We start from the raw sequence: 23,399 nt of genomic DNA, 5'->3' as shown, positions 1-23,399 counted from the left end.
CTAATTGAGAACTGTACCTTATCAAAGGTAACTGCCCTTAACCAGGGTAACATCTTAATTTTATCACAGATTAACTTGAAGTACGGCACCATTTTGACTGTGAGCTAATAATTAGTAGTAGTCCTCAGTTGTGGGATGAAGCATCTGTTTCCAAACACAGGTCTGCAGTAATTGGTTCTGTAAACTGGATGGTTCTCTAAACATTTGACTGCTCAGGCTGATTTATACACAAGATGTCTGAAATCTTCATTTAGAATTCAAGGGTACTGCTTGCTGTTTCACTTTATCCTTTTTAAATACTGATCTTGAATTGTGTATTAGTTGTTTCACTAACCTTGGATCATTGGATCTTAAACAAGATAACATAGAAAATCTGAACTTTGGACTTGTTCTCTAAAGTATATATGGCCTTTAGTTCCCATGGAATTAAATACAGTGATTCCAAACTCATAGTGTTTGGGGTTCCCCCCCTCTTTTGGGGTATATGGGTTTTTGTTTTTTTAAGCATAATGCTGTAAAAAATGTCCAAGTTTCTGTTTTGCTGGTGATTGGTTTAAAACTGATTTTTTAAAAATGTATCCAAATGCTAGCACAAAATAGATGACTATCCTGGTGACTGTAGTAGTTAATGTAACACATTTGTATAAAGTACATTTTATATAGTATTTAAACTAATTCAGATGAAGTTTTATTTCTTGAAAACAGTTATTTCCTTTTTGTTTATTAGCATGTGTATAAACACAAATCACATGTTCATAAATAAAGTTAACATTCTTTTAGCCTTGTGTGTTCCCTGGCATGTCTGTATTACACTTATAAGAAGCAGTTTATTTTATGCTTATTTAGGTTTCTCTTTCTTTTTGTTTTTAGTACTTTAAAAGTGGCTTTAATTTTTAAGTAGAATTATCTGAAATGGAGACATTAGATAACAATATCCCCGTCATTTATTTGCTTGGGGTACATTTGCTGACGTTTAGGATGAGAGAAGAGCTTCAACAAGTATAATTTGTTCCCATCTTAAGAGACTTAAGAATCACATGTATTGTTCCAAAAACCAAGTAAGATAAAAATCACTAAACCAGGTTTTTACATTCTGATTAGTAGAAGTGAATGTATGTACATTTTGGTAACTTGGCCATCTCTAATCAAAGATGACTGGCTATATCTGTCTGTACTCTTCAGCTTTCTTTACTTAGTTGTCCTTCCATGTTGAGACTCCAAAACTGGGTCTTCTTCCTACTAACTGAACATCAGAATTACATTGTGTAGGATCCTTTAATTTCAAGTAAGTGTATTTGTCATTAAAGATTTTAGATTCTTGCTCCCAGAAGCAAGACCACAAATTAGATGTGGGGAGGTGTCTTAATGATGTCCACAGTATGCATCAAGCAGTTGTTTTGAAGACTTTTTTTTTAATGTGGCAGAATTTGTTTTTATCAATAGTCTGAGAGTTACTGTATTTATTGATGTTTAGAACATACAAATTTCTAGTCATTTTTAAACCATTCCTTGTCAGCAAGTTTTCAGTTTTTCGTACCTTGCTATATGTAGAAAACAATTAGATACCCTTCTAAATTTGTGGTACATTTGACTTCCTTGTGGATTATAAAATATTTAGGTGCTATGGTGATTATTTGGTGGAAAAAAGTTACTTAGATGCCATTGAATATCTGAAACCACTTTCAACCCAATAAATATCCAGTACTAATAACAAGTTGGCAGAAAGCTAAAAAGGAGGACAAGAAAGCCTGGCATAAGAACAAAAAAGACGTTATATTTTAAGTGTTAGAGTGGGATGAACAAAAACGTTAGTTTTTCAGTTCCAGCAGTAAGAGAGTTAACATAACTGATTTGCTTTCTTTCTAAGGAAATGATCAGTATCATATTCGAGGTAGTAAAGGACTGTTTTAAAGGCTATTTGTTTCATTGGTTAGAAGCATAATACAGTATATAGATGATGGGTGACAGTAGTTTATTCAGTTCTTGTTATTTAAATTCAAACAGTTCCTGGTTGATGTAAAATGTAACCCTCTTTAAAACAGATTTGACTAGGTTAATTTATTCTGGCTAAAAAACTAGGATATCGTAAATTCTCTCAAAAAAATTTTTTAACTTGCCCCTTGAGATTAGTTCTATTAGGAAACTAAATTTTAAGAGCTGGACAGTTGTGAGGACCCAATGGTGGATTATATGGTTGAGTATTAGGAATGTGGGATTCATGCATTATGAACTCTTTAGAGTCCCTCAGTATAGAGCTATGAACCTTCATTTAAGCATCTCAGTAATAATAGCCATCAAACTAACTTTTGTTTTCTTCTTTGATTCAGACATCTTGTTACATTCTCTCCATTTTAAGCTAGAGTTATAACCAATAATGCATGAGAGAATTATAACAAGTTCCTAAGTACATAGAAAGATAATGCTTTCATTTGGGTACACCTGCAGGAAAATTGTATCTTCACAATTATGTGCTAAAGATAAGTGTGTGTGCGTGTACATATATGCACATACATACATACTTTTTAAAAGCTGATATTAAAATCATGTCAGGGAACCAAATAATGAAAAATTTAAGAAAGTCACATTTGAAAACACTTTTTTTAAAAAGCCCCCTTACATCTTTCATTTCTAATACTTGCTCCATTTGATTAGTTTTCTTTTCTTCACATATTAAAGTCATCCTCATATGAACCAGCTCTGTTTGCCCTTGCCTCGGAGCCCTTTTGTTTAGCTTAACATTTTTGCCCTGATAAAGCTGTGTTTTCTTTGTCAAGAAGTTACTTGTTACTCTCCATATGGGAGACTAAACTTACTTAGATTGAGGAGTGTATGCTTAAAAAAAGATCAAAAGTCACAATTAGTGGGAGTTGTTTTACTCAAGATTATCTGAGCCTTTAAAGAACTGCTTGTTTTACAATTTACATAATGACATTCCAGGAAAGTTAGATTTCTTGCTCTCCTAGTGTCCATTGTCTTGAGCATCATCAAATTTAGAGACCACTGACAGACACTGGACTCTCCCTAGCATTTAGTCACCTGGCTGCATAGAGTGCCTATATGATACACTTTTCCTTACCCCGTTTTCCCATTGTGATTTAGCCCCCCTCAGCTGTTAGCCTTTATTACTGTGTGTGAAATACATAGGGAAAGGAGGGGTGAGCTACACTTTCAGCTTTAAAACACTTTTTAGAAAATAACATTCTTTAGAATACTTCTAAGGAAATGCCCAATATTTAAACATTAAGTGGCAGTAGGAACTAACTGATCACTTTTAGATGTTTGCAGTGTGGAACTTGAATGTGTGTTTAATTTTTTGTGAACAGATTGATGACTCTTCTGCATCTATTTCTCTGGCCCAGCTTACAAAGGTATATATACATATATTCTTGAAAATATTAATCTTTTTCTAACATCGTATTTTTATGTGGAACAATTTTTTGGAGGGGTTGGGGGAGGAGATTTTTGTAAAAATATTGTATGTATTATTACTATCCTGTAAAGAGTAGTGTGGTTTTGAGAAGATAGGGGGAGTACTTTGTCAGCCTCAGCACAATGTTGGAGTATTTTCATCTTCAAGACAGAAGAAACACAATGAAGCTACTCATACTTCCCCCCCCCCCCCCATATATTTTGTTTTTAATTGTACATTGGAAACTAAGAAAGTTCTGGAGGAATTCCTTGGTTTTGGCTGTAAATTATGTGGACTTTATTTAAGCAGCCAAATAGAAGCTTTCCTTTACACGGACAATTGCATGGTTCTTTCTTGAATATTTGAATTGAACCCATGAAGGTCAATATATTAAATGTGATATAATTGCTTCTTTATACTATAGACTTGTAGTCTGTCTGCATTAGAAAAAGTTTTAAACAACCTAATTTGTTTGAACACAGACTACATGAATTGTGATGTATACAGCTGTTTGCAGGAATATACCAATGTGTATGTTTGGCAGAGGGGCAAATGTTACCTCCTGAAATCATTGTATATGCCATGTTTTGCTATAAGATTGCTTACATTTTCTGCTCAACAGTGTGTACTTTTTATTTGGGAAAGCACTAGTAATGGACTACTTTTAAAAACAATAGATTTAGCTTGCAAATCATGCCTTTTTTTAAAAAGGCAATTATTACAGAATAGACAGATTTTTGAGGGCCAAAAAGGAAGTTTTCAAAAAACCTTTTTTTCCTACTATCAGAAATATAAAGCCAAATTTAGCAACCACGATTAATGAGTTGATGGGTTTTCCATTGGTGCTATCCCTCTAGGTCCACCACCTCCATCTTATACCTTGGTTTTGTTACAGGTTGTGTCCTTTTCCCTTAGAATGGACCCCTCCCCTCCCCCCCCCCCAAAAAAAATGTCCTAGTTCCTTTTCTGGGAAAACTAAACATTAAAATTGATAACTCTAGAGCATAAAGTGGGCTAAAACTGTCCTCCTAATTTTCTAATACAAAGTAGTTTAGCATAGACTTAACATCATTAGCAGTTTATAGGTTACTGTTTTAATCCTATGTGCTGTAAGGACCATATTCGAATTTGGGTCAATTCCTACCATTGTTTCTCTGTGGGAAGCAGTTGGGGAGTTTTGGAGGTTTGGGGAATTTTTTTTTAACTATTTGTAAATTAATGTTTGGGTTCAAACAAATTAGTTGTTCAACATGTAATCAAGTTTTCTGTAAATGTTGCTGTTCTAAGCTCTGTTAATGTTAAGCATTCTTTGTATACAAAATTACAATAAAATGTTAAAACTGGTTGCTTGTTTTGTGAATGAATGTAAAGATAAAAACCCAATGAATGACTGATATGAGTGCTAGATGCCTGAAGATTCAAGCTATTAGGACTCACTCCCTTAGACCCTGCTTATATCTACACTTGTATATACCTTAAAGATGAAGTTCATAAAAATTTGGAGAGTTGGATTTAAAATTATGAATGCTTATTGCATGTGCTTTGCTTTGTTCTTAATTTGAAATTGGCACCACTCCCTAAAGAGCCTTCTGATTTTTAATGTGTTCAGTTATTCTACCCCCAATCCCACCTCCCAGTTGTAAGTACAAAGTACTATAGTCTTAGTGCTACGACACTTGAATTATTTTTAAGGTTGGAAAACATCAAGTGTTTCTTTCTAAACTTAATCTGCTTTTAACTCTTAAGAGGAGTAGTGTGCAAATCTTAACACAAGGTATAAACAGGGTCTAAGGTTTGAGTGCCCCCAGAACGACTTTCTCCAATCCCGCAGACACTCAAACACCTGAGGAACTCCCGGTGCCTCTTCTGGGTTATATGTGTAAATAGCTGTTTTTATGCAAGATTAGATACTGCTCTTTACAGGATGAGTGGTGTTGTCTTTGGCTGTGTGGTCTTAAATGTGTTTCTAATGTGTGTGTCAAATAATTACCTGTTAAACAGACTGCCAATCTGGCTGAAGCCAATGCTTCTGAAGAAGATAAAATTAAAGCAATGATGTCGCAATCTGGCCATGAATACGACCCAATCAAGTAAGTTCATAAGTACTGTATACTACTAGGGACTTCGGGGTGGATTTCTCCCCCAATCAGAGGCTTTATTTTTTTTTAAGATTTTGTTTACATGTAATTTTTTTCTCCCTTTCAGTTACATGAAGAAACCTCTAGGTCCACCACCTCCATCTTATACCTGTTTCCGCTGTGGTAAACCTGGCCATTATATTAAGAATTGCCCAACAAATGGGGTAAGTCCAAAGTACAAAACATAGTTCAGCTTATTTTTCTTACAGTTATTTATTAGCCTTTTTTTTTTTCTTGGTAAATACTGCTTTCTATAGTACAAGGGCAAATGACCACAGCCTCTGTGGTCAAAGCCAAATTGTCAGGCTTCAAATACTGGCTCAGCCACTTAATAGCTGAGTGAGCTTGGGCGAGTTACCTGATTTCTCCAAGCCTGTTACTTTTTGCCTGTGGATGGCTGTTGTGAGGATTACGTGAAATCATGTGTAAATAATATATATAGTTAGTAAACACTACATGTTAGCTAATGTTAAATTTCTCTCCCTCCTCATCTTTCGTCTCTGAAAAGGATAAGAACTTTGAATCTGGTCCTAGGATTAAAAAGAGCACTGGAATTCCCAGAAGTTTCATGATGGAAGTGAAAGATCCTAACATGAAAGGTGCAATGCTCACCAACACTGGAAAATACGCAATACCAACTATAGATGCGTGAGTATTCAGATTAAATATGGCCTGTGGGGGCTGCAGTCAGTCCAGGTAGAGTGTTCTGTTTGCCTTGAGCTTGGGGCTTGGCCACTTCTGTGTTAGGAATGGAAGCTGCAGTCGGCTCCCTTTAAAGCACATTCTGTTACCAGAGTGCCACTTCCCTTGTCGTCTTCTAATTTTTTTCTTTTTCTGTCATTCCCTGCTTTCCTCCTCATTCACATACTTACTGCCACATAAACTCACGTGCTACTTGCATTTTTTAAGTTAACAAGACAGATATCTTAATAGTTTTGAGAAACGAGGCTTAAGAATAAAAGTTCTGCAATATGTCAAGGTAAATGTAAGTGCCAAGAAGTGAAACACTGAGGTATCTGTGTGAGTCTTAAGATTCTAAAGTACGGTTTATTTTGTAAACCATTAGTTCAGGCCATCTCTAGCACAGTAAGCTATACCTTAATGCTCATTTTTAATGAGTTTTCAAATTTAATTTTGTGAGCTAATTTTTAATGAAATGGATAGACATGAAAACCTAGGGAAATAGTTCAACTAGTAAGTTCCCTTTCATGAGCTCTTACTAATGCTTCTAATTACCTTTTTGTCACTCTCAACAGCTGTGAACTCACACAACACAATATTAAATGTTGTTTTAGAGAACAACTTCATAGTGCATAGGAATCTCTATGTTGAGTGGTCTAGGCATTCACGTGCCACTGCCACCGCTGCTGCATTTATAATAGGTCCTCCAGGAGATCGTGAAGTTACCTTGACAGACCTCAATTTAGAAAATAAGTTGTCCCTGTTCTCAATGACATACAAAAGTATTTTATGTAAGAACACAGTTTTTCCTCAGCTTCTTGCTGTATTGTTGAAAGTAGTGTAGTGAGCCGGGGAGGACAATGAAAATGGCTGTGCCATAGAATGGTATCGAAAAGATTTAGTGTTTTTGAGTAGGTACTTCAGTAAATGTTTTAGTTCACAGATAAGAAAATTCCCAACCCTGCTCACTTTCTTAACTTCACACCCATCTGTTTTTTATCGGTTACCATCTTGTATTTTTGTGGTTCATCTTAGAGTAGCTTGTTACGCTGTTTCTAATTCAGACATTCCATACATGCTTCCAAACAATTTTAGGTTGAAATTATTTTTACAGACACAATTTAAGAGCAGACCGCTTCATCTTAATAAAATATAGAAATAAAGTATTTAAATATTTGTGTTGGAAAAATGAGCATCACCTGTGAACCAGAGTTAATAATTCATTGCTTTTGAATGGTGAAATACAGAAAACTCATTTATGTCAAACACGCAGCAAATGCTGGGGAAAATGGGAGCCCAAATATTTTAATTAAAACTTTCACCCTCTCCATTAACACCACTAATAAGCAACTCAGATTCTTCTGTTTCTTTTTCTATCCTCTCTTCTTTTTTTTTTTTTTTCTTTTCTTTTCTCTCTCGGGCAGTGGGAGACTCCTCTTTCACAAATTGGGAACAGTGGGGCATAAGCAAATTGACACTTATTTCTGGAATCGTGGTGATGTCTATGGAGCAACTGCAACACAAATAGCACACCTCAGGTACCTTCTCTGTCCAGTGAGATAAACACACTGTTCCTTAACGAGATAGGAAATTTCTCTAGGGATTCCTGTTTTACAAGTTTGCCTGATTACAGAGAAGATGGGGGTGTTGGACGCAGTGGTGATGAGTCTGAGAGTAGCGTGTTTTGTTTTTTTTTTATTTTGAATACATTTAATATCCAACATTTCTGCAGGTGTTACTTTAAATTTTTGTAACATGTTCTAATCATTTAAGTAAAAATTGACTATAAATGGACAAATCTCTTTTAAAATACCAATTATAAGTAGACCACTGGCCACTAATTATTGGTGTGGTTGGTGACATAATATTTCCCCTTGTACCAATTTTAGTTTCCCATATTATGTGGCATTCACAGTAATTACCTTTACAGGTATTGAGGACTGTTAGACCATGGAGGGGTTCTCCCTCTCCCCCCCCAGGAAACCTGGTAGGGTACAAAAATGTGATCAGGGTATTGCCGTGTCTAAGTTTGAATCCTTTTGTGGCACTGAATGTGTCACTTTACCTTCTGGCCCTCAGTTCTTAGAGCTATGGATTCTAAGATCCTTTCAGCCACTTTTATAGCATTCTTTGTTTCTTTTTTGTATACTTGTTGAGGATTTTATATCTTTTTGTTGGTTAGATGGAGAATAATAATTGCTCCCTTATTTTGGAAGATATTACACTCATGTCAACTAATCAGGCATTGTACTGAATTATAAGTTCCCTTTGTGGATATAGCAGAACTTGTAAATGTCTTAGAAATACTTTTCCTTCTTAACAGTGTTAAAATGCTAAAACCTTCTTTTACAGAGAAGCATATGCAATTGGGAAGAAAGAAAAGCCACCTTTCTTACCAGAGGAGCCTTCTTCATCTTCTGAAGAGGACGACCCTATCCCAGATGAGTTGCTGTGTCTCATCTGCAAAGACATCATGACTGATGCCGTTGTCATTCCCTGCTGTGGAAACAGCTACTGTGATGAGTGTAAGGCATGCTCAGCCTTGGAAGACATAGATTTTAGAATATGTATACAGTTGACCTTTGGCAACATGGGGGTTAGAGGCGTTAACCCCTAGTCAGAAATCCAAGTATAACTTAGACTCCCCAAAACTTAACTGTTACTAGCCTACTGTTGACTAGAAGCCTTACCAAAAAATAGTTAATTTTATATTTTGTATGCTACATATATTATATTCTGTATTCTTATAATAAAGTAAGCTAGAGAAAAGAAAATGTTATTAAGAAAATCATAAGAAAGGAAATACTTTTACAGTACTGTACATATTTATTGGGGGGAGATCCATGTATAAGTGGACCCATGCAGTTCAAATCCATGTTTAAGGTTTAGCTGTTTTACTTGGAAAGGCACTTAGCAACATTGTAAATTTTAATAAGATATGAAATGTTGATAATTGATTGAGCATTTAATAATGAGAACTCTGCTTTTGCTGCTACGTTTTTCTTTTTCTAAGCAACAGCCTCTCTGTCCTTTTACTATTTGAATTAACCAATACCTTCATCAGGGCGTGACTGGCTGTGATGAGGTTTTATAAAATGTAGAATTCTTGTTTCCTATACATTTTATCTTTAATTTTATTTTAAATAAGTTTTTATTGATTTTACTTTTTTATTGATTTCAGTGAGGAAAGGAGAAGGGGAGAGAGAGATAGAACCACCAGTGATGAGAATCATTGATCAGCTGCCTCCTGCACGCCCCCCAACTGGGAATCGAGCCTGGGACCCTTCAGTCGGCAAGCCGACACTCTATCCACTGAGCCAAACCAGCTAGGGCTCCTATACATTTTAAATGGTAAACAGTGCAGATATTTTAAAATGGTAACTAATTCCCTTTTCTGGATCGTGAAAGATATCTTATGTGGCCTCCCTTTTACCCAAGGTTTCACTGTGGTTTCAATTAACCAGGGTCAACCACAGTTTGAAAATATTAAATGGAAAATTCCAGAAATAAACAATTCATAATTTTTAAATTGTGCACTGTTCTGAATAGCATGATGAAATCTCATGCTGAGCAGTTTTGTCCCACCTGAGACGAGAACCATCCTTTTGTCCAGTGTCTCCATTTCCCTCACATAGTCCCTTAATAGCTATATTGGTTATCACATTACTGTCATGGTATCTCAGTTCTTGTATTCAAGTCACCCTTATTTTACTTATTGATGGCCCCATAGCACAAGCGTAGGGATTCTGGCAGTTCACATATGCTAAAAAGCCAGAAAGTGTTTCCTTTAAGTGAAAAAATAACTCCCGAGTGTGATTTAGAACCGCTCTCTGTAAGATTTAAAACTGCTCTCTGTAAATAAATACCAATATTTTGTCATGTGGTTACTTAGAGCTTTTTTGCCTGATACTCATATTAGCACTTTTTTATTTTCTGCCACTCATCCTAAGTTTGTCCCTTCTTACTGAAATAAAAATGGTATCATCTGAAAGTTTCACTGCTCTGGCCTTTTTCATTTCTAAAGATAGTTTTGAACTATAAATCTGTATTTGGGGGCCTCTGTAGTGCAGACTAAAGTCGAGAGAGGAGGTCACTTAAGACTTCTTTCAGAGTGTGTCTTGGATTTAGCATACCACTTTGTTACTGAATTTTTTTATTACACTGGAACATAATCAGTGAATCTGTAATTCAGTTTTATTCCTACTTAATGTGCTATAGATGGCTCTGGTTTCTTTGACTGAATAATGTTTCTGTTTCTTATAAAACCCTAGTAAGCCATATAAAGTTCTTTTTTTTTTTTTTAGACTAATTTTTCCTGTAATATTCCAATTACTAGCTCAACAAAGAGAAAAGTATTTGAGAAAGAATGCTTTTTTCAAAAATTTAAATGTTTAAATTCATGATTTCTGTTTTTAAGGCAGAAAGAAGTTAGAGCAGAGTACTAGGAGGCAAGAGACTAGAAATGATTAATGATAATGTGCTTGGAAAACAGTAATGTAACTGGACAGTCCTAGCATTAATATTTAAAATGTTATATATAGGTATAAGAACAGCACTCTTGGAATCAGAGGACCATACATGCCCAACGTGTCATCAAAATGATGTCTCTCCTGATGCTTTAATTGCCAATAAATTCTTGCGACAGGTAGCTGTCTTTCTATTCCTTTTATAATAACACTTTTATGAAAAAATGTTTTAATCTTTTAATTGATTTAACTACTTGCGTAAACACTGCATTACATTTTCTGCATTTTTATGTTTGGTGTCTAGGCTGTTAATAACTTCAAAAATGAAACTGGTTATACAAAAAGACTACGGAAACAGTTACCCCCACCACCACCCCCAGTACCGCCTCCGAGACCACTCATTCAGCGGAATCTACAACCTCTGATGAGATCTCCAATATCAAGACAACAAGATCCTCTGATGATTCCAGTGACGTCTTCATCAGGCCACCCGGCTCCCTCTATATCTTCATTAACTTCTAGTCAGTCTTCCTTAGCCCCTGCTGTGCCTGGAAATTCATCTTCCCCAGCGCCTGTACCTGATATAACTGCAACGGTCTCCATATCAGTCCACTCAGAAAAATCAGATGGGCCTTTCCGGTAAGTCTGGATTCCCAGTGTTAGGAAACAAGTGAGAACAGTAATGTGGTTTTTATGTATATTGTTTCAATGGTTGCTGTAGTGACCTGCAGTTTGTATGTCCTTGTGGACCACTGTGCTCAGCAAGGTGGGCAACTTGTAAGAAAGGCCTTAATCTTAATTTGAGGAAGAGGTTGATTGGCCATGATTAAACATCCCAAAGTAAAAAATTGCAGGTTGCCCTGACCGGTTTGACTCAGTGGATAGAGCGTCAGCCTGCGGACTCAAGGGTCCCAGGTTCGATTCCGGTCAAGGGCATGTACCTTGGTTGTGGGCACATCCCCAGTAGGAGGTGTGCAGGAAGCAGCTGATCAATGTCTCTCTCTCATCAATGTTTCTAACTCTCTATCCCTCTCCCTTCCTCTCTGTAAAAAAATCAATAAAATGTATATTTTAAGAAAAACAACAACAAACTGCAGGTTGCCAACACCCCCTTTTACATGTTGAATTGTATCCCATAACAGCTCAGCAGTCCACTGGGGTGAGACTTGACTTGTGGTCATACTAATGTATTAGAAATGAACAGATATGAGCAGAACTAAGAACAATTTTGAAGGCAGAGGAAGGGAGCATAAAACATTGGTAGAGGTAGAGAGGTCAGCAATAATCATTGTTTTGGAGCATAATTACTTAGAAAAGTAGTGAAGATTTATTTAAATATTTCCGCTTAAGAAATAAAAGTGACCTTTGACCATGTAATCCAGCAGTTCATAAATTCTTAAGAGGTCAACCAGTTGTGGGGTGTTGGGTGGTGGTTTTTTTTATCCTCACCTGAGGATATGTTGGTATTTTATTGTTTTTATTGATGGAGAGAGAGGAAAAAACAACAACCCGTCAACGGGTTGCCTCCCGCATAGGCCTCAGCCGGGGTATAGAATGATGCCAGGGGCCTGCTCCAGGCATGCCGAAGCAAAATCTTCAGGTGTGGGGCCTTCACATGTATAGGTAACAAATCCCACTGATATAAAGCCCAGAGTTCATTGGATTATTTGAAAATTGCCCCCTTTAATTTATTGGCAGATTTAGAAGTAGAATTTAATCTTGATTCTGTATTGTGTGTGTGTGTCCCACACTTTGAGCTTCTTTTTTTCAAGCTTTATTGTTATAACTTAACCGATTTCTATCACAGCCATCCTAAATCCTTGATGGTGCTTCTTGAGGTTTCTTCTTTCTACTTTTCACTTGTATGTGAAGGACTCTAAAAGTCCGGTCTCTCACCTTCCTCAGAAGTTTTCATCATCTTTGATTTAACTCATCTTAGTGCAGAGGATGAAAAAACAGTTGTAACTTTTACTCTTAATCCTCCATGTCTGATAACTTTTTAGTGTATTGTAAATTATTGTTTTTTAGGGATTCCGATAATAAAATATTGCCAGCTGCAGCCCTTGCCTCAGAACATTCAAAGGGAACCTCTTCAATAGCAATTACTGCCCTTATGGAGGAGAAAGTAAGTTTTACTGGCTTTTAAATTTGTAGACTTTTTTTTTTTTTAACAGAGTTTTTCTGTTTTGAGGTGCTTGTTTGTTTAACTATTTGTTAAAAACTATTTTTTTATTTGTGTGTTTTTTTTTTTTTTTTCTAAAGGGTTACCAGGTGCCTGTGCTTGGAACCCCATCTTTGCTTGGACAGTCATTATTGCATGGACAGTTGATTCCTACAACTGGTGAGTAAAATCATTCTGGTTTGAACGTTTTTCCTATAACTTTTTCTAAACACAATAAGATATTTACTTACTGTTCTTGTTTATTTTTGCTTCCAAGGTCCAGTAAGAATAAATGCTGCTCGTCCAGGTGGTGGTCGACCAGGTTGGGAGCAGTAAGTATATGTTTAAAATAATCTTCAGCTGATTGCTTTGAGCTAGATAATGGAAACTATAATCTAGACCAGGGGTCCTCAAACTATGTCCCGCAGGCCACATGCAAATACAAATGTTGTATTTGTTCCCGTTTTGTTTTTTTACTTCAAAATAAGATATGTGCAGTGTGCATAGGAATTTGTTCATAGTTTTTTTTTAAACTATAGTCCGGCCCTCCAATGTCTGAGGGACAGTGAACTGGCCCCCTGTTTAAAAAGTTTGAGGATCCCTGATCTAGACATTGTATTGATGAATGTCTTTTGCTAACTCTTATATGTCATGTTACCATGGTTTTTATGTAAAATATCACAAATTCAAAATTATGAAGAATTCTTTTTTAAAAGAATAAGTAATTCTTTTTTAAAATTTAAAATCTTATAAATTCCTTTTATTTTTATGTCTTAACAAATGGTGATATTGACAGGACCTTAATTAATGAATAGATAAGAATAACTTGAAAGAATAGTTTAAATACTGACTCACTTATCCTAACCAATTAAACTTCTTCCTTTTCTTAATTTGGATGTTCAAAATTTGAATAAATAAATACATACTGAGATGAAAGCCCACACAACACAAAATTTCTCATTTTGAATAGTCTGTGTTAGTGTCATTTTACTGCATATTAATATTTATATGGTTTTCTACCCTGAAATACAATGAACTTTGATCTTATAGCATATTAAAAATCGGTAGATTTATTTATCTTTCTATATATACAATCATTTCTGCTTATATAATTCATATTAACAGGCTTACATATATGTATAAACTGGCTTATATTCTAAAATTTTGATTATTTTGTTGTTGTTTGAAAGATAAACCAAATATCTTTTATAAAATATTTAAATAAGAGACTAATGGAACATATTAGGGAAAATGTGGGCTTTGCAGACAGGTAGACCGGGTTTGAATCCCAGCTCTTCCATATGCTAGCGACATGACAGTGGGCAGTGGGACACCTCTCAGCCTATTTCCTTATCTATAGAAGTTGATTGGTACTGCCTACCTCAACATATAAAATGCCTACACATTGCCTGGCAGGTAAGGGCTTTGTTCCTTTTCTGTAACAATGAGTTCACAGACTAACTTATAGAATGCTAATTGAACATAATATTACAGAAAATAGTCTATATTGAGGTGTCATTATTGTTAAACGCATTAATCAGAAAAATTAGTTAAAGCAAATGTTATGCTTGCTCATATCTTCTCTATCTGGAACGTGTAAGAGTTGGGAACAGGGAGTAAGAAACATTTTCAAAGTAAAGTTAATGTATACACACTAAAAAGGTAATGTGTTATAATCAAGCTTATTTTATCTTTCTTTCCATACAGTTCCAACAAGCTTGGATATCTGGTTTCTCCACCACAGCAAATTAGGAGGGGAGAGAGGAGTTGCTACAGGTAGGCTTGCTAAAATTCTTGAAAAACACTAATCTGATGACACACTCAAAAATATAACACAGAGAAATTAAAGCACAGTTATAGTTTACACTAACTTTAGTCCTCAGTAGTTGCCCTTAAGAGGTCTAAGAAAAATGGATTATGTCAGTATTTTAATTATGGTTTTAAGGCTCCTTCCCAACATCAGTCGACTGCTTTCTCCCTGTCAGCACACAGCAGATTGTTGGCTTACGTACTCTTTTGAGGGTAGAAGGAAGTCATTAAGGCCCAGAGTGTATTTCAGTTAATCAGCTCAGCGCCCAAAGCTCCCAAGTGTGAAGCATGGTATTTATTTCTCTTCTAGACCCAATTGTCCCAGTCTTTTTTTTCTTTTCTTTTCTTTTCGAAAAGAAGAGACCAGGAGAATGTTGTTAGGAGCTCGTGCCCTGCACAGGAACAAGCTGTACTAATCTAACAAGTAAATAAGTCATACTCACACACCACCAGGGTAAAGGGTTCTCCAAGTTAACTTTATGACAGGATTAGTAAAGGTGATTTTGTGGACCTAGACTTAACAGACAAAATTTCCTGTTTGTATGTCATATATGAAGATTAATACCCTGTTAATTTTTAAATGCTTTTAACCAAGATTTGCTTATAATTAGATTAACAGGTCATTTTTGTTATTAATTCACTGTAATTTTTAACAAATTTTATCGAATAGGCCGTTTGTTAGAAAAAACACTAGTAATTTTGCCAACATAAATAAATATTACATATCTGCAATTACAAATCTACCTTTTTAAATCCAAGAGTCACTGCTTATAAATAATGTTCTACAAGTGATTAGCACATGACCACACTGCATTGCATGAAGCAGTTGTTTCTGTTATCATGTGGTGTGACTTTTTGCAGCAGTTTTCACACATGCCAGCCCATGTTCTCACATGCTAAGCCATGCCCCAGGCATGTGCATTTGTTTATTCTTGGTAACTGGTGAATGAACACATTTGCTAGACCTATTCAGTATAAATTTAAAGACTTTTCTGTGAAATTAAACTTTTATGCATACTTAATTTTAATTACACAGACATGTCTACATAAGTATAAACAGGTAAACTAATTTGTCAGTTTTCTTGTCATACACATTCAAAAAACCTACTTTATTTTTACTATATAATGGACTTTCAGCTTTAATGGACAACCCCTCACCCAAATTAGTCCGTTATATTGACGTTTTACTGTATTTTCTAGTGCTCCATTAAGAATTGATAAGTTTCTGAAAGTAAACTAATACTTCCTTATAGATCACATTAATGGAAGATAATATTTACTAAATCAGACTCTGAAATGAGGCTTAAAATCTAAGCACCCCTCCTGCTACTACTTTATATTAGTGAGCTATAATTTAAAGAATCTTTAGTTTAACAGAAAGAAATCCACTATTTTATTATCATTATTTTTTAATTCTTACCTGAGGATATGTTTTTCATTGATTTTAGAGAGAGAAGAAGAGAGAGAGAGAAAGAGAAACATCGATCGGTTGCCTCACGCAAGTGCCCCAACCAGAGATCAAACCCGCAACCTGGGTATGTGCCCTGACTGGGAATCAAACCTGAAACCCTTCATTGCATGAATGACACTCTAGCCAGGGCAAGAACCCCACACTTTTAAAGAAGCCATTATTTCTTTGATGAGGCACAAATCAGAAACTTTGGCCATCACTGTTATTTTGACCTAAATCTTTGAGAGAAAGCAGTGTAATTTTCAGTTATTCATTACAAATGTTAAAACTAGTAATTTATTGTACTTTGAAGGGTCTTTACCCACTTCTTCCCTCAAAAATTATACGAAGTGTTTTTCCTCCTTTTAAACTTCGGGTCTGGGAAGACATTTTGGGGAGAACTAAGTGCCTTTATTACAGAAATAGTAACCTGTCAGCTAGTTCCTTTAAAGGAAAAATTAGGAACTAATGAGATAGTTGTAGGGTGATAATAAATCTGAACTTTACAAAAGAAACTTTTAAGTGTACCTTGGCTGTATAGAGAAGCCCCGTATACTTACATCATGTCAGTCCCTAGGTAGCCTTTGTAATTATTTTTATATGTAAGTGATGGTACATATAAGTGATATCAGTGTTCTTATTCTAATCCATTGTTTATAAGTTTGAAAATAATTATGGATAGAAAAGACAAACTTACTTATCTCAGATGATTTTAGTTTGAAGGAATAACATCTTGGAATTTTTATTTCTCCAGAAGTATAAACCGTGGACGACACCACAGCGAAAGATCACAGAGAACTCAAGGCCCATCACTACCAACAGCTCCAGTTTTTGTGCCTGTTCCACCCCCTCCTCTGTACCCACCTCCTCCACATACACTGCCTCTCCCTCCAGGTGTTCCTCCACCACAGTTTTCTCCTCAGTTTCCTCCTGGCCAGCCACCACCTGCTGGGTATAGCGTCCCTCCCCCCGGGTTCCCTCCAGCGCCAGCCAATTTATCAACACCTTGGGTATCATCAGGAGTACAGACTGCTCATTCAAATACCATCCCAACAACACAAGCACCACCTCTGTCCAGGGAAGAATTCTATAGAGAGCAGCGACGGCTAAAAGAAGAGTAAGTGTGTTCATTTGAAATTATACACTTTCATTTTCTGATGTAACCTTAAGCAGGTTTCTATGGAAACATTTTCCATTGTTTCCAGTTAGTACAAGAAAAATCACGTAGAAATCGAACCAAAGCCATACAAGCAACTTCCTCAGGGATTCCTAGTTATCTGTAGTTTTAAAGTGGAAAACTAATGGCAATTTCATTCATTTCATTCATGGTCTAATTACATTTGTCTTGTTAGTTTTCTTAAATGGTTTTTGTTAACTTTCACTCTTTAACTTTATTTTACTAGGGAAAAGAAAAAGTCCAAGCTAGATGAGTTTACAAATGATTTTGCTAAGGAATTGATGGAATACAAAAAGATTCAAAAGGAGCGTAGGCGCTCATTTTCCAGGTTAGTGTTTTGCAAGCCTTCACAACAGAATTACAAATGGGACTTTGCCTATCCAGGGATTAGCTATGGATATAAATAACACTGCACTTACGGAGTTTTTCTGATTCGGTCTAGATATATAGAAATGGAGACGTAGCTTATTTCCCAATATCCTTTTATTGAAATAATGTCTCAATGTCAATTCTATTGTGTAGAACTAGCAGTTATGGGGATTAAAGTACCCTTGTCCCTTGAACTTTATTTATAATGTGAAATAATTGGGAAATGTTTGTGGAAGGAAAGAAATAGGGGAATAGCCAAAGCACATATCTGAGGACACTGTTACTTAAGGCTACAGCTTCCTGCTGGAACATTAACCTGTGTAATTATGGTGATGTATGATAGAATACAAGTTGCTTTATTGATAGAAAAACTGAATTACTATAAAAATTCCCTGGAAGTTTGTTTTAAAGACTTATTTTTTAAGCTTACATTTGAAATGCAGTTTCTTTTAAAGCTAGATTATATTGGCCAACATAGGATAAAGATATTGCTCATATTTAAATGAGCAAATAGGAAGTAAAATTTAAACATAATTGGCATTTTTTTAAATGTTAAGTTTATTAGCTCATATAACTCACAGTACATTAATGCACTTCACTCTAATTGTTAAGGTTTCACTTTTGTTTTGTAACAAGTGATTGATCTGACCTTTGCATAGTGTATTTTATTCCATTCCAATAAAGGCCACTGTGCCTCTTTAATCATCCAAGATGAAATTTGATATAAAGATAGAACCCTAAGGAGAAGCATGCTAGAATCTGAGAGTCTGTGTTTTACTTTGTATATATTTCTCAACTGTCCAACTGTTGTTTTGTTTTTGTTTTTAGGTCTAAATCTCCCTATAGTGGTTCCTCATACTCCAGAAGTTCTTATACTTACTCTAAATCAAGATCTGGTTCAACGCGGTCACGTTCTTATTCTCGATCATTTAGCCGCTCACACTCTCGTTCCTATTCGCGATCACCTCCATACCCCAGAAGAGGCAGAGGCAAGAGTCGAAATTACCGCTCAAGGTCTAGATCTCACGGATATCATCGATCTAGGTCAAGGTCACCACTATATAGACGATATCATTCACGATCAAGATCCCCTCAAGCATTTAGGGGACAGTCTCCAAATAAACGTACTGTACCACAAGGGGAAGCAGAACGTGAATATTTTAATAGATACAGAGAAGTTCCACCACCATATGACATAAAAGCTTATTATGGGAGGAGTGTTGACTTTAGAGACCCATTTGAAAAAGAGCGTTACCGAGAATGGGAGAGAAAATACAGAGAGTGGTATGAAAAATACTACAAAGGTTACGCTGCTGGAGCACAGCCTCGACCATCAGCAAATAGAGAGAACTTTTCTCCAGAGAGGTTTTTACCACTTAATATCAGGAATTCTCCCTTTACAAGGGGCCGCAGAGAAGATTATTCGGGTGGACAAAGTCATAGAAGTCGAAACATAGGTGGTAGCAACTATCCAGAAAAGCTTTCAACAAGAGACAGTCACAATCAGAAGGATAATACAAAGTCAAAAGAAAAGGAGAGCGACAGTGCTACAGGAGATGGTAAAGGAAGTAAACACAAGAAACATCGAAGGCGGAGAAAGGGGGAAGAAAGTGAAGGCTTTCTAAACCCAGAGTTGTTAGAACCTTCTAGAAAATCAAGAGAACCTACAAGTGGTGAGGAAAATAAAACAGACTCATTATTTGTTCTTCCGAGTAGAGATGATGCTACACCAGTTAGAGATGAACCAATGGATGCAGAATCCATCACTTTTAAATCAGTGTCTGAAAAAGACAGGAGAGAAAAAGATAAGCCAAAAGCAAAAGGAGATAAGACCAAACGAAAAAATGATGGATCTTCTGTGTCCAAAAAAGAAAACGTCAAACCTGCTAAGGGATCCCAAGAAAAACTAGAGGGAGAGCGTGAAAAATCTCCTCGATCTGAACCTCCACCTAAAAAAGCCAAAGAGGAGACTCCAAAGACTGACAGTGCTAAGTCATCATCTTCCTCTCAAAGAGATGAGAAGGCCATCGGCACCCCCAGGAAAGCTCACTCTAAGTCAGCAAAAGAACACCAAGAGACAAAACCTATCAAAGAGGAAAAAGTGAAGAAAGACTATTCCAAAGATGTCAAATCAGAAAAACTAACTAGTAAGGAAGACAAGGCCAAGAAGCCTACTGAGAAAAGTAAGCCTCTTGACAGCAAAGGAGAAAAAAGAAAAAGAAAAACTGAAGAGAAAGGTGTAGAGAAAGACTTTGAATCATCTTCAATGAAAGCCTCTAAACTCGAAGTAACTGAAATAGTGAAGCCATCGCCAAAACGCAAAATGGAACCTGATATTGAAAAGATGGATAGGACCCCTGAAAAGGACAAAACTTCATCATCAACAGCCCCAGCCAAAAAGATTAAGCTCAATAGAGAAACTGGTAAAAAAATTGGAAGTACAGAAAATATATCTAATACAAAAGAAACCTCTGAAAAATTGGAGCCATCATCTAGCAAAGTTAAACAAGAAAAAGTCAAAGGAAAGGTCAGACGAAAAGTAACTGGAACTGAAGGATCCAGCTCTACTCTTGTGGACTATACCAGGTATTTGATGTGGGTGCGTGGGTGTGTGTTTTGGGAGAGAATTTTCTTTAAAAATGGAATATGTTAATTAAGAATGCGTTTTGATATTGGGGGTTGGGCTGGTTTACTTTAAAGATAAGCTTTTAAGTCAGTCAGTTTTGGGGGTGAGTCATTTGTTTATGCAGTCATGTGCTTAAACAATTTATATCTTTGTTAGAGTAGACTTACTCCTTTTGGAAGTTAAACGTGTGGTTTTTTAATATTTTCATTGATTTTTTTTTTTTTTTTTAGAGAGAAAGGGAGGGAGGGAGAGAGAGAGACATCAATGTGAGAGCAAAACATTAATTGGCTACCTCCTGCGTGCATGTGCACGCACGCACACACATACACACACACACACATACCCCGCACCATGGATTGAGCCTGCAACCAGGGGATGTATCCTGACTGGAAATTGAATCAACAATCTTTTGGTGCATGGGACAATGCCCAAACAACTGAGCCACGTGAAACAGGGCAGAGAAACATCATGGATTAGCCTTTTTATATTTATCAGTGTTTTAATAAAAGTAAATTCTTCATTAATTGAAAATATTTTATTTCTTTTTAGTACGAGTTCAACTGGAGGCAGTCCTGTGAGAAAATCTGAAGAAAAAACAGATACAAAGCGAACTGTCATCAAAACGATGGAAGAATATAATAACGATAACACAGCTCCTGCTGAAGATGTCATTATTATGATTCAGGTCCCTCAGTCCAAATGGGATAAAGATGACTTTGAATCTGAGGAAGAAGATGTTAAAGCCGCACAGCCTGTGTCAAGTGTAGGAAAACCTGCCAGTGTTATAAAAAATGTTAGCACTAAACCAGCAAATACAGTCAAGTATACTGAAAAAGAAATCGAGCCAGCAGAGAAACTTCCAAAACTCACCAAGGAAGTGAGCCATGAAATCATACAACATGAGATCAAAGGTTCAAAAAACTCTGCATCTAGTGAAAAAGGGAAAACCAAAGAGAGAGATCATTCAGTGTTGGAGAAGGAAAATCCTGAAAAGAGGAAGAGCAGCACTCAGCCAGAGAAAGATAGTAATTTGGACCGTCTCAATGAACAAGGTAATTTTAAAAGTTTGTCTCAATCTTCCAAAGAGACTAGAACTTCAGATAAGCATGATTCCACTAGAGGTTCCTCAAAGAGAGACTTTTCTCCCAGTAGAGACAAAAAAACGGACTATGACAGCAGAGAATATTCAAGTTCCAAGCGTAGAGATGAACGGAATGAATTAACAAGAAGAAAAGACTCTCCTCCTCGGAGCAGAGATTCTGCATCTGGACAGAAAACCAAGCCCCGGGAGGAGAGAGATTTGCCTAAAAAAGGAACAGGAGATTCCAAGAAAAGTAACTCTAGCCCCTCAAGAGACAAAAAACCTCATGATCATAAAGCCACTTCTGATACTAAACGCTTAAGTGAAGAGACAAAATCCGTAGATAAAAATCCTTGTAAGGATCGTGAGAAGCATATGTTAGAAACAAGGAACAGTAAAGAGTCAAGTGGCAATAAATTACTGTATATGCTTAATCCACCAGACCCACAGGCTGAAAAAGAGCAGGTTGCTGGGCAAATTGATAAGAGTGCTACCAAGCCTAAACCCCAGTTAAGTCACTCCTCTCGACTTTGCTCCGACTTAACTAGAGAAACTGATGAAGCTGCTTTTGAACCAGATTATAATGAAAGTGACAGTGAAAGCAATGCATCAGTAATAAAAGAGGAAGATACTTCCGGGAAAATTCCTAAGGAATTGAAAGAGAAAGTCATAGAGAAAGTAAAAGAGAGCCCGGACACAGCAGCAGTCACCCAGATAGGTGTCACCAGGAGCCAGAGTCAGAGCAGTCCCAGTGTTAGTCCAAGTAGAAGTCACAGCCCTTCTGGAAGCCAAACTCGAAGCCACAGTAGCAGTGCCAGCTCGGCAGAAAGTCAGGACAGCAAGAAGAAGAAGAAAAAGAAGGAAAAGAAAAAGCACAAGAAACATAAAAAACATAAGAAGCATAAGAAACATGCAGGCCCTGAAGCAGAATTGGAAAAAAGCCAGAAACACAAACACAAGAAAAAGAAATCAAAGAAGAGCAAAGATAAAGAGAAGGAGAAGGAAAAGGAGAAGGAGAAGGAGAAAGATGACCAAAAAGTGAAATCTGTCACTGTGTAGAAGGACAGATTTTAAAAATTGACTTAATTACTAAGTCATCTGTATTAAATTTTGTTATAATGTAAAGAGATTCAAGCCTTGTAAATAATGATACGGAAGACCCTGTGCTGCACTTAAAATATTGCTGCTTGATTATTTGATTTTTACATCAGAGCTTTATAACACGAACTTTTGTACAGAATTGTGAGTTGTGACCATGTAACATGAGAGGTTTTGCTAGGACCTATTATTTTTAACCACCATTAATTAGTTGGGGTGGAGTTTACTGTACTGTGAAATTTTCACATTTGAATTTTTTAATTGCCTGGCAAAAGCTGATATCAGTTCTAAAATATCAGCAGAATGATTTGCTGAATTCATTACAACCCCGTTATGTCACTTTTTGATTACAATAAAAGTTTTCAGGAAACTTTTCAAATGTGGAATATTACATTATTTGAAGAAAGTGTCATGTCTTCTTCCATTCCCCTATTTAAAATACCCTTTGAGACTTTAAGGTGACTTGAACATACAAAATTCTGAAGTAAACATAGAAGATGTGTTTTATTGGGGCAGGTAGTAGGTGGCCAGAAGTAAGAAATCAGCATTAATTGGAGATTCAGTTGAATAAATCTAGAAGGGTCTTTTTTAAAAAATACATCTTTACTTATTTTAGAGGAAGGGTGTGGGAGGGATGGAGAGAGAAACATTAATGAAAGAGGAACATTGATTGGCTGGCTGCCTGCTGCATGCCCCCCAATGGGGATTGAGCCAGCAACTGTGACATGTGCCCTGACTGGGAATGAACTAGTGACCTCTTGGTTCATGGGTTGATGATCAACCACTGAGCCACACTGGCCAAGCAAAAGATCTTAAATAGTGATTAGAAGTTTGGACTTGAGGTTTTTTTTGTTTTGCTTTGTTTTTTCTGGACTTGAATGTTAGAGATGAGGAATTGTGATTTGTTTATGGTCGTGTTTTTATTGAAACCCTG

General features: G+C 36.3%; 1 protein-coding gene across 3 annotated transcripts in view; it reads left to right on the top strand.

The window, feature by feature from the left end:
* Positions 1-22,858, top strand: part of RBBP6 (RB binding protein 6, ubiquitin ligase) — a 31,374-nt gene extending 8,516 nt beyond the window's left edge. Inside the window, exons 4-19 of one of the 3 annotated variants that reach the window (XM_081089584.1) lie at positions 3,324-3,368; positions 5,411-5,499; positions 5,615-5,711; positions 6,056-6,195; positions 7,653-7,766; positions 8,581-8,753; positions 10,770-10,873; positions 10,999-11,333; positions 12,723-12,819; positions 12,957-13,035; positions 13,133-13,187; positions 14,563-14,631; positions 16,869-17,231; positions 17,518-17,619; positions 18,489-20,246; positions 20,836-22,858. In XM_081089584.1, coding sequence (XP_080945710.1) covers positions 3,324-3,368; positions 5,411-5,499; positions 5,615-5,711; positions 6,056-6,195; positions 7,653-7,766; positions 8,581-8,753; positions 10,770-10,873; positions 10,999-11,333; positions 12,723-12,819; positions 12,957-13,035; positions 13,133-13,187; positions 14,563-14,631; positions 16,869-17,231; positions 17,518-17,619; positions 18,489-20,246; positions 20,836-22,426 — 5,211 coding nt within the window. In that variant the 3' untranslated portion in view covers positions 22,427-22,858. The remainder of the gene's footprint in view (positions 1-3,323; positions 3,369-5,410; positions 5,500-5,614; positions 5,712-6,055; positions 6,196-7,652; positions 7,767-8,580; positions 8,754-10,769; positions 10,874-10,998; positions 11,334-12,722; positions 12,820-12,956; positions 13,036-13,132; positions 13,188-14,562; positions 14,632-16,868; positions 17,232-17,517; positions 17,620-18,488; positions 20,247-20,835) is intronic. The other 2 variants (XM_081089582.1, XM_081089583.1) reach the window with 2 other exon arrangements.
* The last annotated feature ends 541 nt before the right edge of the window (positions 22,859-23,399 follow it).

The sequence above is a fragment of the Myotis nattereri genome (assembly GCF_964212035.1).
Source record: "Myotis nattereri genome assembly, chromosome: 4".
In the NCBI taxonomy this organism is placed as follows: Eukaryota; Metazoa; Chordata; class Mammalia; order Chiroptera; family Vespertilionidae; genus Myotis; species Myotis nattereri.
This window is presented reverse-complemented; position numbering and strand designations above follow the sequence as displayed.